Source organism: Mastigoproctus giganteus, chromosome 4 (assembly GCF_048544385.1).
Source record: "Mastigoproctus giganteus isolate SK-2022 chromosome 4, ASM4854438v1, whole genome shotgun sequence".
NCBI classification, from domain to species: domain Eukaryota; kingdom Metazoa; phylum Arthropoda; class Arachnida; order Uropygi; family Thelyphonidae; genus Mastigoproctus; species Mastigoproctus giganteus.
Window position 1 is genome coordinate 62,548,553 of NC_143578.1, and position 15,670 is coordinate 62,564,222.

General features: G+C 39.8%; 1 protein-coding gene across 1 annotated transcript in view; it reads right to left on the reverse strand.

Annotated features, from left to right (window-relative positions):
* PQBP1 (poly-glutamine tract binding protein 1) overlaps positions 1-12,685 on the reverse strand; it is a 172,478-nt gene extending 159,793 nt beyond the window's left edge. The window contains exon 1 of the mRNA XM_090372746.1: positions 12,296-12,685. Within this exon, the coding sequence (XP_090228872.1) occupies positions 12,296-12,365 (70 nt within the window). The 5' untranslated portion in view covers positions 12,366-12,685. The remainder of the gene's footprint in view (positions 1-12,295) is intronic.
* Between the last annotated feature and the right edge of the window lie 2,985 nt (positions 12,686-15,670).

Genomic DNA, 15,670 nt, shown 5'->3' on the forward strand with positions numbered 1-15,670 from the left:
TGCATCAAATGCCTCTACTAATGCTAATGCTAATATTCATTTTCTTTGGACAAATAGTTCCTACATATCATATGTGTTTTAGGAAATTTAGTTTCTTATCTAATATTAAACCTAGAAATCTGACGTTGTCATTTAGTGGCATAACCCTTTCTCCAAATGCAATTCTGGATCAAGGTGCATTTTTTGTAACATCCATAATTGTACTTAATGTCAATAAATAAAGTATTTTATTTATTGACATTTGGAGTTTTCTTTCAATAGAATACATATTCTGAGAGTGATCAGATATGATGAGGTCATCAGCATAAAGATAAGTTTCTAAAGATTCAGTATGGTTATTGTTATTGTCATGAGAACCGAAGACGACAAATGAAGAGCAAGAAAAACACTGACAGGGAAAAAATTGAGTATACTGAGTTATGCAAAGCCATTAGAAAGAGACTCAGAGAGGACATAAGATTTAACACAAGAAAAGTAGAACAAGCATTAAGGGAAAACAAAGGATTTAAATCAGCAGCCATGAGCAGTAATACAGAAAGACAAATGATACTGAAACTGAAGAATAGCGATGGTGTACTTACAAACAGCAGAGAAGGCATCAAATAGCAGAAGACTACTATAGAGAATTATACAAGGAGCAAGGGAATGATGCCAGCAGTGGGGAAGATGGATTGCAAAGTAGCAACACATACGACATACCCGATATTCTTCCTGATGAGGTAGAACATGCATTGAAGAAAATGAAGAATCAGAAAGCCCCAGGGGAAGATGAAGTTACTGTAGAGTTGTTAAAATTGGGAGGAAGAGACATAAAACAAAACCTGGCAAGGCACTTCACAAAGTGCATTAGAAAAGGTGTGACGCCTAAGCAGTGGAATAATGCAATCATAGTTTTGCTGCATAAGAAAGGAGATAAATCAGAAATTGGAAATTATAGACCAATTAGCTTGTTATTCCACATCTACAAGTTGTTCACAAGGGTCATTACTAACATATTAAAAAGAATACTTGATGAGAATCAACCAAAAGAGCAAGCTGGCTTTAGGACAGGATTCTCAACTATGGATCACCTTCATGTAATATCACAGCTAATGGAGAAAGCAAATGAATATGAAACACCACTATGCCTGGCATTTGTGGATTATGAAAAGGCATTTGACTCCATACAGTATAAGGCAATGTTTCGGGCACTGGAAAGACAAGGCATTAATACCCCATATATTATGATTTTGAAGAAAATATATGAGAGTGCTACCTCCTTTATTAGACTAGACAAAGACAGTAGGAAATTTAAAATCGAGAAAGGAGTTCGACAAGGAGACACAATATCTCCGAGGCTGTTTACTACTGCCCTTGAGGAAGCTTTCAGAAGACTAGACTGGTCGCAGAAAGGAGTCAATGTAAATGGAGAGTACCTAAACCATTTAAGATTTGCAGATGACATTGTGGTCATAAGCCACGATCCCAAAGAATCAGAGGAAAATCTTAATCAATTATGCACAGTTAGTAAGGATTTTGGACTAAAGATGAATATGGCTAAAACAAAAGTAATGATGAACAAGCATGCCACAGAAAGGCAAATAATGATTGAAGGAGCAGTAATTGAAAAGGTGGAGTCATATACTTATCTGGGACAAGTTATTAGCTGTAATAATGATAAATGGCTGGAAGTCAAGAGAAGAATAAATTTTGGATGGATAGCATTCAGGAAATATAGTCACATACTGAAGAGCAATATCCCAGTTTGTCTGAAACATAAAATAATGAACCAATGTATACTCCCCACCATGACTTATGGAAGTGAAACTTGGGCACTCACCAAAAGAATGGAAGAGAAGCTGAGAACTACACAGCGAAGAATGGAACAAATTATATTGGGAATCAGACTGTTAGATAAGAAGAGATTGTTTTGTTTTTGTTTTGTTTTGTTTTTATTGGCGCATTAGCTACGGAGGCTATAATGCGCCAAGACCAAGTCGTATATAAAAAATTTTTAAACTTTCAGTGACCTACATAGTTAGGTCACTATGTCAAGATGTATAAAAGAAACATGTAAATTTTATATAAGATCAAAAATGTTTATTGACTTTAAAAAGGTAAAAACAGCAGACACATGGTCATTGTCAGATAAAATCTGACTGAGTGTATACGGCTCAGTCAGATGATTAAAAGCGGTAAAACGAATATTACCAAAATCTGGACAATCAATTAAAATGTGTCTCACAGTTAAAATTGTGCCACAGGACACACACATAGGAGGGTCATCAGCCCTCAGCAGAAACGAATGAGTCAAATGACTGTGTCCTATGCGGGTCCGGGCAAGAACAACTTCCTCCTTACGATTCCCGCGCAGACTAGACTGCCACGGTTCAATTACAGGCTTTATACGATATAGTTTATTTCCAGTCTGTCTATTCCACGAGTCCTGCCATTGGGAGTGTATCTTCTGCTGTATTGTTTGCCTGTAGTCTGTATAGGGGACTGACAGGCAGCGATTTTTATTGGGGATTGCTGATTTGGCTGCGGCGTCAGCCAAATCATTTCCCTTAATCCCAACGTGGCTCGGAATCCAGCAGAAGCGGATATCATATTCACGTTCCCGGAGGAAGTGAATCTTCTGCTGAATGCAAGACAGAACCGGATGAAGATTATATATCACAGATGTTAAAGCCTGTAACACACTGAGAGAGTCAGAATATAAAATGAACCGTTGGTGTTGGCATTCACTAATGTGTTCCAAGGCTAACTCTATAGCGTGCAGCTCTGCAGTAAAGATACTGCATTCAGAGGGAATCTGCTCCGATGTAGTGGTGTCTGTAAAGACAGCAGCAGATCCCACATATAATTCCGACTTCGAACCGTCTGTGTAAACTGGCGCGAAGTCAGAATGTTCAGCTCGGTGTGCTGAATGAAGCTGCAGGTAGACAGACGATGGAGTGTCCGACTTTCCCCAATTCCTAAGGGACAAGTCACATGCCGGGAAATGAGCATGCCAGGGTGGAAGGGGTTGCTTCGGTGTTTGGGCAACCTTGTCTACCTTGATATTAAGTTCTTTGAGTAGCTCTTGGAGACGAATACCAAAAGGTCGGTTGGCAGTCTTACGGGTGTTGTACAAATTTTCCCATCGTGGCTCAAAAACGGATAGCCACGTAGGATGGTCTGGCAGGGATTTCAGTTTTAAGGCGTAGTTTAGAGACAACTGCTTACGTCGAAGCGATAACGGCGGTTCGTTTGCTTCGACGTATAAGCTCTGGACTGGAGATGTTCGATATGCTCCAATAGCAGTACGGAGAGCCAGATGATGGACAGGATCCAGCCAACGAAGTACACTGTCTCTGGCCGAATTGTATACCAGGGACCCGTAATCTAGTCTGGATCGTACAAGTGCACGGTAGATGCGTAGTAGGGTGCATCGATCGGCACCCCAAGATGTAGAGGAAAGAGAGCGCAAAATATTCAGCCCTCTTGTGCACCTTGTTCGGAGTTGACGGATGTGATCCAGAAAGGTCAACTTTTTGTCAAATACGAGTCCCAAGAATTTTGTATCTGCTGCTATTGGAATAGAATTTTGTCCGAGCCTTAATTCAGGTTCAGGATGAAGATTACGCTTACGACAAAAATGTACGCAAACGGTCTTCTCCGGCGAGAACCTGAAGCCATTTGCAAGTGCCCAGGAGTTGAGACGATCAATGCCTTTCTGCAGTTGTCTTTCAATAACCCTCATGTTGCATGACTGACAAAATATGCTAAAGTCATCAACATAGAGGGCACTGTTTACGGTTGGAGGAAGTTGTTCTGTAATGGAATTTACTTTGATGGCAAAAAGCGTGACACTTAATACTGATCCTTGTGGTACTCCCTCCTCTTGGCTAAAGGAACGAGAGAGTGAGGATCCCATACGAACTTGGAAAGATCGATTGGCTAAAAAGTTTTTAATAAAAATGGGGAGTTGCCCCCTAAGACCCAGGCTATGCAGATCTTTTAAGATGCCAAATCTCCAAGTTGTGTCATACGCTTTCTCCATATCAAAGAACACCGACACCAAGTGTTCGCGTTTTAGGAAAGCATTCCGGATGGATGTTTCCAGTCTAATAAGATGGTCCAAAGTGGACCGGTTCCTTCGGAAGCCGCACTGGATATTGGAGAGAAGGTCATTCGATTCTAAGTACCATATTAAACGAGAATTGACCATTCTCTCCAGGATTTTGCACAGACAGCTAGTCAGAGCAATAGGACGATAATTTCTAGTGACGTTTGGATCCTTTCCTGGCTTAGGAAAGGCAAGAACGATTGCCTTGCGCCAGGAATCCGGAAACTGCCCTTCAATGAAGATTCTGTTATACAGAGAGAGCAGATAATTCATAGATTTTGGTGAAAGATGTTTAACCATTTCATAATGGGTGCCATCTGGTCCAACAGCACTTGCTTTGGAAAGGGCGAGGGCTCTTTTCAGTTCCTGAATAGTAAACGACCCATTGTAGGGGTAGATGTTCTTAGACTGAAAATTAAGAGCCTGTTTTTCCAGTTCATGTTTCAGGACCAGGAACTCTGGGGAATACGAAGATGTTGCAGAGATGTTAGAGAATGTTTCCCCAAGAGCATTGGCTATTGCAGTTGGATCTGCAATAGCGCATCCATTATAATCTAGGATTGAAGAAGGGTGGGATGTATATTTTCCCTTCATTTTCCGGATTTTATCCCAGACTACCTTAGAATTGGTAGTCTGGTTAATAGATGATGTGAAACGGATCCATGATTCCTTTTGACTCTGACGGCGAATGTTGCGTGCTTTGGCTCGTGCACGCTTGAAGGCTATTAGATTAACAGTGGTAGGATATCGACGGAATATCCCCCACGCTTTGTTTTGAGCCTTTTTTGCTGCTGTGCATTGGGAATTCCACCAAGGTTTGGGATATGGTGGAAACCGGGCAGATGTTTTTGGAACAAAATTTGCAGCTGCTTGGACAATGATTTCTGTGATGTACGTTACTGCGTCACTGATAGGCTCCTGACTGACTGTACTGAGGTCAAAATTTGCCTGATGTTCGAAGGCATTCCAGTCAGCCTGATCAAACTTCCACCGTGGTAACCTAAAAGGAAGACATGGTCTCCCACTGTGTAACAAGGTTAGCACAGGGAAGTGATCACTTCCGTATGGATTCTCCTCCACTTCCCAAGTGAGAGAAGGGAGTAGAGAAGGGGAGCAGATAGAGAGATCAATGGCAGAGAACGTACGGGTAGGCATGTGGAAGAAGGTGTTTTTTCCAGTATTTACAAGGGAAAGGGCATTGTCATTGAGCATACGCTCTATGATCCGTCCCCTTCCATTGATGTTAGCACTACCCCACAGGGTGTTATGTCCATTAAAATCCCCAAGAAGTAAGAAAGGGGGTGGCAACTGCGTTACAAGATCATCAAGGTCTTCCTGGGAGATGTCAGTCCCAGGTGGCAAATAAATTGAGCAGACTGTTAATAAAAATCCCACTGTAAGGCGAATTGCAACAGCCTCTATGCTGGATGTAATTAGCAAGGGCTGAACTGGGGTCTGATTACTCACAAGGATAGCCACTCCTCCATGAGCAGGACCATCCGCAATTCTATCCTTACGAAAGATTGTGATGTTATACATGGTGGGATCATCATTTGCTTTTAGATACGTCTCCTGCAAGCAAAAGCAAACTGGCTCGTGCTTTTGCAGGAGGGCCTTGATGTTATCAGTATTTCGCCGGAATCCACGACAATTCCATTGTAGGAATTTAGCCATTATTTTGGCTTGGTGGGTCCATCAGGCGGCTTCCGAAGTGCTGAGGGCTTGATTTTATCAGTCTTGGCTTTATCTTTTTTGGGGAAGATAAGAAGAGAAACACATGGATTAGGCAGCAAACTCAAGTAAAGGACATTCTTATCAAAACTAAAGAACTAAAATGGTCTTGGGCAGTACACATAGCTCGAAGATGATGACAGATGGACTAAGAAAATAACAGAATAGAACCCAAGAGGAGCTAGAAGAAAACCTGGAAGACAAAGGCGGAGATGGATAGATGAAATTCATGAGTTTTTGGGTAGTAAATGGATGGCCAGTGCTCAAAACAGAAGGAACTGGAAAGTTGCTGGAGAGGTCTTCATCCTGCAGTGGATTGAAAATGGCTGATGATGATGGTGGTTATTGTTAGAGTGTGTATTCAGGTAGGGGGCCCTGGTGCAGTGCATCGGATGCACTGCACCAGGGCCCCCTATCTAGGGTTCTTTTTTTTTTTAGGGGCATTAGCAACTAAAGCCATATTGCTCTGGGATATGCGGTGGTTATTCCCTGACCCTTCCGCATCCTCCATATTTGGTGGTGACGGGCTCGAACCCCGGTTTAATCAAGAAGCGTGTGCTACGCAATGCTGCTCCTTCCCACCTGGCTACGGAGGCGCCTCCTATCTAGGGTACCCCAATTGAGAACTATCAAAGTCTCAACGTAAATAAATGAGGCCCCTTAACCCCTCTTGCATCCGGGCCTCCAAGCACCTTTGCACGCAGCCCTGTGTGTATTCTAACTAAGAAGAAAGTGGCACCGAGGACTCATCCTTGTGGTACTCCTTCTGCATGGAGATTCTAAAGAGTACATTTCGATAATGGACCTGAAAGGTTAGATCTTTGAGAAAGCTCTGAAGTAATGATGATAAATGTCCTCTCAGTCCTAGGGCATTTAGGTCACAAAGGATACCAAGATGTCACATAGTGTCAAAGGCTTTCTCTATATCTAGGCTCACCATAAAAAAATTTTATTCATTTATGAATGCTCACACATTTGTCTCGGCCTTCATCAAAAGGTCTAGGGTGGTTCTATTTTTACAAAGTAGAATTGATCTTTGTTCATAATACTCTAAATTTCCAGATACAATATGCAGCGACTGTGTATAATTTTTCCCAGGGTCTTACCTAAGCAGATAGTAAGTGAGATTGATCTATAATTATGCAGATCTGATTGGTCTTTTTCTGGCTTTGAAATGGGTAGAATTAATGAATGTCAGGAGAGAAGTGTGTGTGTGTGTGTGTGTGTGTGTGTTATGGGTGTTTATCGGCGCATAAGCTGCTGTGGCCAGGAGAGAAGTAATGTGCAACAAAAATTCGGTTGAAGAGTTTTACGATAAAGTAGGATCTCTCATTAAGATGCTTTAACATTAGGTAACATATGCCATTTGGACCAAGTGCACTGTCAGTTGATTTCTTTAAAGATTCTTCCAATTCAGACACTTAGGGGTTTATTATAAGAGAGGTCTAACTTCATTCTGAAATTTATTTTGTATTTTTCAGTTGCCGCTTTGTCTTTAAGAAAAGATGAATCATATGCAGTTGATGTAGAATGGCGAGGAAAAGAAGCTCAAAGATGTTTTCTTTATCCTCAGGAAGGGTAATCTCTGTCCATTATAGATAATGGAAGCTTTAAGTCATCTTAATTTTTTAACCATATTAATCCTGTGTCTGCATCTTTGGTGACAGAGAAGACAAACCGAATCCACAATTCTTTCTTAGCTTTCTGCAATGGGCATACACTTTTAAGTTTCTTGTAATTTATGAGATTGGCAGTGGTTGGAATCTTTTTAAACTGATTCAGTGCCTTGTTCTTTTCTCTCTTACCAGTGTTACCACCAGTATTTGATGTGTCTGCATATTTCACTGAATGTTTGCTGTATGGCAGTAGCAGCAGCTGCCAATATCTGTTCTGTAATGTGTTGAATATCTAAAACCAGTTGAATATTAGTTTAATATTGTTGGAGCCACCCATGACATTCACAGTGAACTTTATAAATTTTTCATAAAACTTTTTGAGTTCATCTTCAAAATGATTTGTATTTCCTAACTATACTATATATTAAATTATTAATTATTTTACTGATTAATGAAATATTAAATTTTGAATTGTGCCTTGTACTGTATGACTGTGTTATTCAGTATTGTTAAATGTGTTCTGTATCATATTATTTCTATGATTATATGGTCGCATACAGTGTAACCCACTGTTCTAAGGAAAATAAAATTACAGTATTTTATAACATTAAACAATTAACTAGAAAAATACTGTTTTCAAATTTAACTAAAAACTGTTTTTCTTATTTAATGACAGCATAAAAAATTCTCGTTGAGCTACAACTTATTTCCTACCATAATGATAGCAACAAACATTTGCATGTTCTACGTATGGTTAGGTAGAAAATGTTAGCATAGATAGGAACCAATTAGCATATGGACAATGGCAGACATGAATCACTAGTCTCCACCTACATATTAGGTGCCTGTTATAAGTAAGTGTGTGTGTGTGTGTGTGTGTGTGTGTGGTATGGGTGTATAATGCCGCACAGGCTGCTGTGGCTATAGTGCACCTATATAAGTAAGTGAAATCAGCATTTGTAAACAGTGGTTGCCTTACTAAAAAAAAATACAATTATGGAATCAGCAAATGGTTAAGAGTGAGCATGAGCCATTAAATAATGAGCAAAGTTATGTTATTTAATTATTAGTAATTTTTGTAGTTTCTTAAAACTGAATCTAAAAAAAAAAAAAAAAAAAAAAGTCCATAAACTAAGTTATACAAGTTCAACAGGCTTTTAATTATTGTATTTGTTTAATGTAGGTGATTATGCAAGAGGCACATTCCGAACTCATTATATATATTATATAGTGATATTTTAAGGATTAGTTGTTCAACCAATGTGTTAGTAGTTTTTTTTCATTAGTGGGCAACTGCAAATTTCCTGTACAGAAAGCTAAGGATCATAAACACTGGTCCTACAATGCAACCCAAACTGCCTGTTTAATATTTCTGAAGTTGTTAACTCAGTGTTGAAAGACAAAATCTCATTCGTCACTACGAAATATCTTCTTCAAGAGGAGTATTTCCATTTACAATGGGTTTCCTCAGCCTACAAGTTTTTTTTTTGTAGTAACTTTTTCCTGCCACAATGTCTGGTTCAGGGCGTCTTCGTCTGTTAAACCTCGGGCTGTCATGTACTCCCGTACTCTATCCATCCATGTCCTCCACGGCCTTCCTATTCTCCTTCTTCCTGGAAGTATCCATTCCAGGATAGCCTTTGGATATCTGGTTTCTTGCATCCGTTTTACATGCCCATACCATGTTAAACCCTTTTCTTCGATAGCTGTAATAATAATCTTTTTTACTTCCATTTTCGCTATTATGTCTTCATTCCATTTTCTGTCTTTTCTAGAAGTTCTTGCTGAGTATCTCCAAAAGTTCATTTCTGTGGAGAGCAATTCGTTTTTCCCTTGCCTATTCAAAGTCCAGGTTTCTGCCCCATTCAATAAAAGATTTTGTTTGAAATATAAGTTTCTTTGTTTTATTTAGAATACTTTTACTCCATAGAACAGAATTTAGCATGCTGATAGCCTTTCTGCCATCTGCAATTCTCTTATTGATTTCTGCTTGGGATGATCCGGTACTTTGTAAGATTGATCCCAAATATATGAATTTATCAACTTGTTTGATTTGAAAACCTTCAATATTTAGAACGTGTCCTGATCCTGAAGACAACATTTCAGTCTTGCTAAAATTGACTTTCAGACCTCAATCGTTTATATTAGCATTAGCATTAGCAGAGGCATTTGATGCAAGAAAGCAAGCTTATGCAGCATCAGCCAAAAAAAAAAAAAAAAAAAACCACTTCCACTTCACCCCTCTGTTCGTTCAAAATACCTGTCCAGCTGAGCCTTAAACTTATTTAGGCTATCAACCTCCACCACAAGGGATGGAAGTCTGTTCCACCAACCAACCACCCGCTGGCTAAACACAAATTTCCGCACGTCTATCCTACATCTGTCTTTCCTCAATTTGAATTTATGCCCTCTCAGGTGATTATTCTGAGCTAGAGGAAGAATCCCATCAGCATCGAGCATGCTTAAACCATTCAAGGCTTTATACACCTCTATCAGATCACCTCGCTGGTGCCTAGTCTCCAGACACTGTAATTTGCAAAACTTAAGCCTTTCTTCGTAAGAGCACCCCTTTGTTCCATTCACTAATCTTGTTGCCCTTCTCTGTACTCGTTCCAGCAGCTCTACATCCTTCTTGAAATGAGGCCTCCAGACCTGTATACAGTACTCTAGGTGTGGCCTGACCATCGCCTTATACAATGGAATAATCACCTCCTTATCCCTGCTGGAAAAATTCCTGTATATCATTGACAATACTCCATGAGCTACTCTTGCAGCCCGTCTGCACTGCTCAGAGAACTTCATATCTGCCTGCACAACCACCCCCAAGTCCCTTTCATTCTCTACCACTGTCAGTGTTGTACCACAGAGTTGATACGTTACTCTGGGGTTGCTGTTTCCCATGTGTAGTACTTTACATTTGTCAATGTTAAACTTCATTTGCCACCTCTCAGCCCATCTGCTCAACCTTTCCAGATCCTGTTGCAGCAGCATAGTGTCAGTAGTGTCCTTGACAACCCTGCCAACCTTTGTATCGTCTGCAAACTTGGACATTAATCCCGATATACCATCATCAATATCATTTATAAATACAGAAAACAATAATGGACCCAACACTGAGCCCTGAGGGACTCCACTAATAACATCAGTCCACGATGAGCAGTGTCCATTGATTACCACTCTCTGTCTTCTCCCCTCAACCACCCCTTTATCCATAGCAGCAATTTGCCTCCAATGTCACACTGCTCCAATTTGTGTAGCAGTCTTCCATGTGCAACAGTATCAAAAGCCTTTCTAAGATCCAAGTATATAATATCAAAGTTATTCCCTGCATCCAGTTCTTTTGTGACTGCATCATAGTATCCAATCAAGTTGGTCAGGCAAGACTTCCCCTTACCAAAACCATGCTGTGTCTGAGCTATAACTGAAGTCTTGTCTAAATGATCCTGCAGTGCGTCTTTAACCAGTGCCTCCATTAATTTTCCTGGAACAGAAGTTAAGCTCACAGGTCTATAATTACTTGTGTCAGCCTTTGATCCTCCTTTGTGAATTGGGGTCACATTTGCACATTTCCAGTCTATGGGTACCTCCCCTGAGTCCATGGAAGCTCTCATAATTATGGCTAAGGGTTTGCTTACTTCCTTTGCTGCCTCCTTTAATATAACTGGATAGATCCCATCCACCCCGGGTGCCTTTCTTGTGTTTATCTTCAACAGTTTCTCCTCCACTTTACTCCCAGTTATTTCAAGATTCTGTAACTTACTGCTAGAGTTGAATACACCTCTGGCATTCCCCTCGCTGAATAACTCCTCATGTGTGAATGTCGATGCAAAATATTCATTTAGTTTGTTAGCCACCTGAGCAGGATCATCAACACTTGACCCATCAATATCAAGTGGACCAATCTGATTCATCCCTTTCCTTCTAGAGTTTACATAAGTAAAGAACTCTTTGCTGTTTTTCTTTGCATCCCTTGCCAAGGATTTCTCGTAATCTGCCTTCGCCTGCCTAACCTCCTTTGTAACTTGGTTGCATATCAACTTGTATCTATCATAGGCTTCTGTGTCATGTGTTAATTTGTATGTATCCCATGCATTTTTCTTCTCTGCCATATGCCTCATTAGTTCATCTGACATCCATTTTGGCCTAAACCTTGAACAATATTTCTTAGTTGGTATGTAAAGCCTAGTAGCTTCCAAGATAAGTTCTTTGAATGCTTCCCATATATTCCTCAAACAATTTATGACATGCATAGTCTGAATATCTTAACCGTTATAATAACAGGCGCTCATATCTGGTGAGTATGGGCTTGGCACACCTAGGGTTCTGAGCTGAATATCATCATTCTTCCCTTTCTTGGTGATTCCTTTCTACTTCTGACTCTTGTTTTCTTTCTTTCTCTTTCTCCCAGGAATCTATTTTGGTTTTTACAGCAAAGTAGTTCTTTGTACCATATGGATAATAATAATAATAGTTTCAAAAAAAAAAAAAAAAGATTAATTCAATCCGTTCGAATTCGCTCACGTTACAGCCAACCACATCGCACTGTAACACAGTTGACCACCACCTTTATTAATAGATATATTTTTTTTAATTCTAACAACGCATTAATTTTCTCTGAGACAGCGTCCTTCTAGGCAGAATTTTTTCACAGAAAACGATTCGTTAATAAACGGAAGGTAAGTTCACTTTATACACAAATTACTCATAAGAATAATTTATCCAGAAAAAAAAAAAAAAAAACGTTTATAATTGTTTCGCAAGTTGTAATATTTCAAATATTCTGTCGCTATTACACATCTGACCTAACACGATATAAATTAAAACTACTAGAATGGAAATATGGGAAGCACTTTCATACCTGGTTCAGGATCGAGTTTTATTATCCCTCTTTTCTGAAGCCTAGCCAATAAAGCTGCAGGAAGAGGCATTCTTCAAAGAAATATCAATTAATAACACAAATTAAAAACAGTTAGATGAACATAATTTCCCACGATTCACAGCAGCGTACACCACCTTTAGCCGTTTTAAAATACTAGTCAGTAAAATGACAACTACAAATCTTTGTCTTTGATTAAGGCACAACTTGATTAAAATAAACAGCAGTTAAATTATTAGAGAAAATCCCTCAGCAATAATCAGAGAGCAGAGATAGATCGAAAATCACGGACAGTATCTGTTACTTTGTCACTGTACCAATAAACGATATATGTGAAACGTATCTGCTACTAAATCACTGCTTGCTATTCGAAAAGTACGCGCTACCAATTAGACCACCACTACCACAGGTATTATGACTTATCCCTTGTAAGTACTGAGTTTGAGTAAAAACTTCTGCTACTAAAATGCACCTGAAAAGTTTATCATAATATTATTATTTCTCATATTATTTTTATTTTCCAAATTATCTTCAGAAAGATTTCCAAGTGGCAAGTTGCTGCTAGATTTACCTGCCATGACAATGCTCTGGTTCATACTTATTGTAAAAGTTTATATTATTATTATTATTAACCATATGGTGTAAGGAGGCCTGAGGCTTATGCTGCACCAGCCAAAAAAATTTTCAGAATTACCCCGAGAGAAGGGAATCACCAAGAAAGAGAATGATGATATCCAGCTCAGGACCTTGAGTGTTCCAAGCCCATACTCACCAGATGTGAGCCCCTGGGGTTGTATTTATTTAAAGAACTGGAAAACCTGAAAACCTCTGTTACATTTTATCTCACTTCCAATATGGTTTTGAGGGTAAGTGTGGGACATTTATAATCAAATGTTTGAAGCTGTTGAGGGTACTTCTACAAAAATTGGACCGAATCATTCACTTGTGACATTGTGAAGGGTACTCACATCGTGTGTACGTATTGGGCATGTATGTCTGTGTTAAGCATCCCAAAGCAACTAAGACTATGAGGGGTGAGTATATTGTGTCTGAGAATGCGTGTATTCTGTGATCGATTTGCCTGTATTTTGGCCTTCATGGGTAGCACAGTTCATAGAATCGCCGTTCTCCCCACACGGAGTGTCAAAGACCTGAGTTCAGTACCGTAGATAAGGTGAAGAATTTGTATGGGCCTTTTTCGCAACGTGGCTGAGTTAGTCGGTCTTAGGCGATAGTAACATGGTTTTTGTCTATCGGAAACTCGGGATAAATTTTTCATCCAGCAAGCAAAATCGACCACTAAACATTCTCAATTTACAGATACAGACAGTATATACGAAGCAATATGGCCCTACAATATGACTGTATTTTGCTGAACGAAACAGTAAAATTTCCAGGGTTCGGCGTCTCGCGAATAGTTCCTGTGAATATTCAGAAATGGCGATGTATGTCTCCTTGCCTTCTAAGAGACGTTGTTCTTGGTGTTTGGGACATTTATTATTATTTTAGGGTTGCCTGTAACTAAATACATTAACCCGTATTTTGTGTCTGTAAATTGCGTATGTTCTATGGTTGATTTGCCTGTTTTGCTGGACGAAAAAACCCCAGTTACTGGGGAGAAAAACCTTGCTATCTACGCCTGAGACCAATTAACTCAGCCACGGAGTGATAAAATGGTCTTTGGGACAGTATTGTATTCCTGTGACCATTTGGCAGCGTGTGTGTTATGGGGGTTTAATGGCGCATAAGCTGCTGTGGCTATAATGCGCCTATTCACATGAAAATGCTAAACACAAAATTTAAGCATAGCTAAAAACATAATTTAGGCATAACAGCTTGGTTGCGTTTACAGAGATACTTTAGAATTTATCATAAAGTCCAATTATTTTCAGATAAGAGAAAAACTCGTTGATGTTTGCATCATCTCCAATAATATGTTGCAATGTCATTGGTTCTCGTAGATTTCTCAGGGAACAGAGGACGGATGTTCTGTCCTGTTGATATTGAGGGCAGTCTATCAGAATATGTTTTACTGTTAAATTTTCTGAACAGTATGGACATTGAGGAGGATCTTCGCCTCTGAGCAGATGGAGGTGGGTCAGATATGTGTGTCCAATACGTGCCCGTGCAAGAACCACTTCTTCTCTTCGCACTGTTTTGGTGCTAGAGCGCCAATGCTTTGGATCCTGTTTCAGCTGATAGAGTTTATTATTCTTTTGTGTGTGCCATAGCTCTTTCCACTTCGCGAAACCTGCTGTTCGTATGATGTGACAGTAGTCAGAGGCTGGAACCGGACTGGAGGTTAAATCAAAGGTTGACGGATTTTTAGCATTTTCATCAGCAAGTTCGTTACCCTTTATCCCCGAATGTGCTGGGATCCAGCAAAAGGTCACTGATTGATGACGTTCTTCAATTTGTAATAGGAGTCTTCTGATTTGATTTAACACAGGATGAGCCTTGTAGGAGGAGTTTTGCATTGCAGTTATTGAGCTGAGAGAGTCTGTGTATACAACGTATTTTACAGATGGGTTGAGATTCAGGTTTTCTAAAGCTAATTTTATTGCATGAAGTTCTGCGGAGAAGCTGCTGTACTCAGGTGGAAGGGCAGCTGAGATGATAGTAGAGGGAAATACTGCCGCTGCTCCAACGGCTGAATGTGATTTGGAGCCATCAGTATATATGGGCAAAAAATCAACGTATTTCTGAATATGGCTTGCATGGAGTTGCTTCATATTGAGTGTTGGTAGACGATTCTTTCCCCATTTGTCAAGATAAGTATCGAAATATAACTGAGGAGGCGGAATCCATGGCGGTTGGGAGTAATTCATTAAATGTTGCCTGTTGAAAATCTGAATATTCCAACTCTGCATTAACTCAATGAGGCGTAAGCCTGCTGGTCTTATTTTACTGGGTTTATTTCTATAGAGGTTTTGAAGTGGTGGATTAAAGAGGTATGGCTGAACAGGATGATGACCACAATTTTGTATTCGGGCTGCATACTTTAGAAGCAGCGTTTTTCTGCGGAGGTGAAGGGGGGGCTCATCAGCTTCAATGTACAAGCTATGAGTAGGAGATGTCCTGAAAGCACCAAGTGCAATCCGCAATGCGCTATGCTGTATAGGATCCAGCCATTTCAATGTACTCTTACGGGCGGAATCATAAAGAGGAGCACCATAATCCAATCGGGATCTGATCAATGCTCTATATAAGAGCAACAAAGATGTACGATCTGCTCCCCAAGACAAGGCAGATAAAGCTCTTAGTATGTTCAGCTTTTTGAGGCAGGATATACGCGCAGATTTAATGTGCTCAAGGAAATTCAGTTTCCTGTCAAGGATTAAGCCCAAGAATTTGATG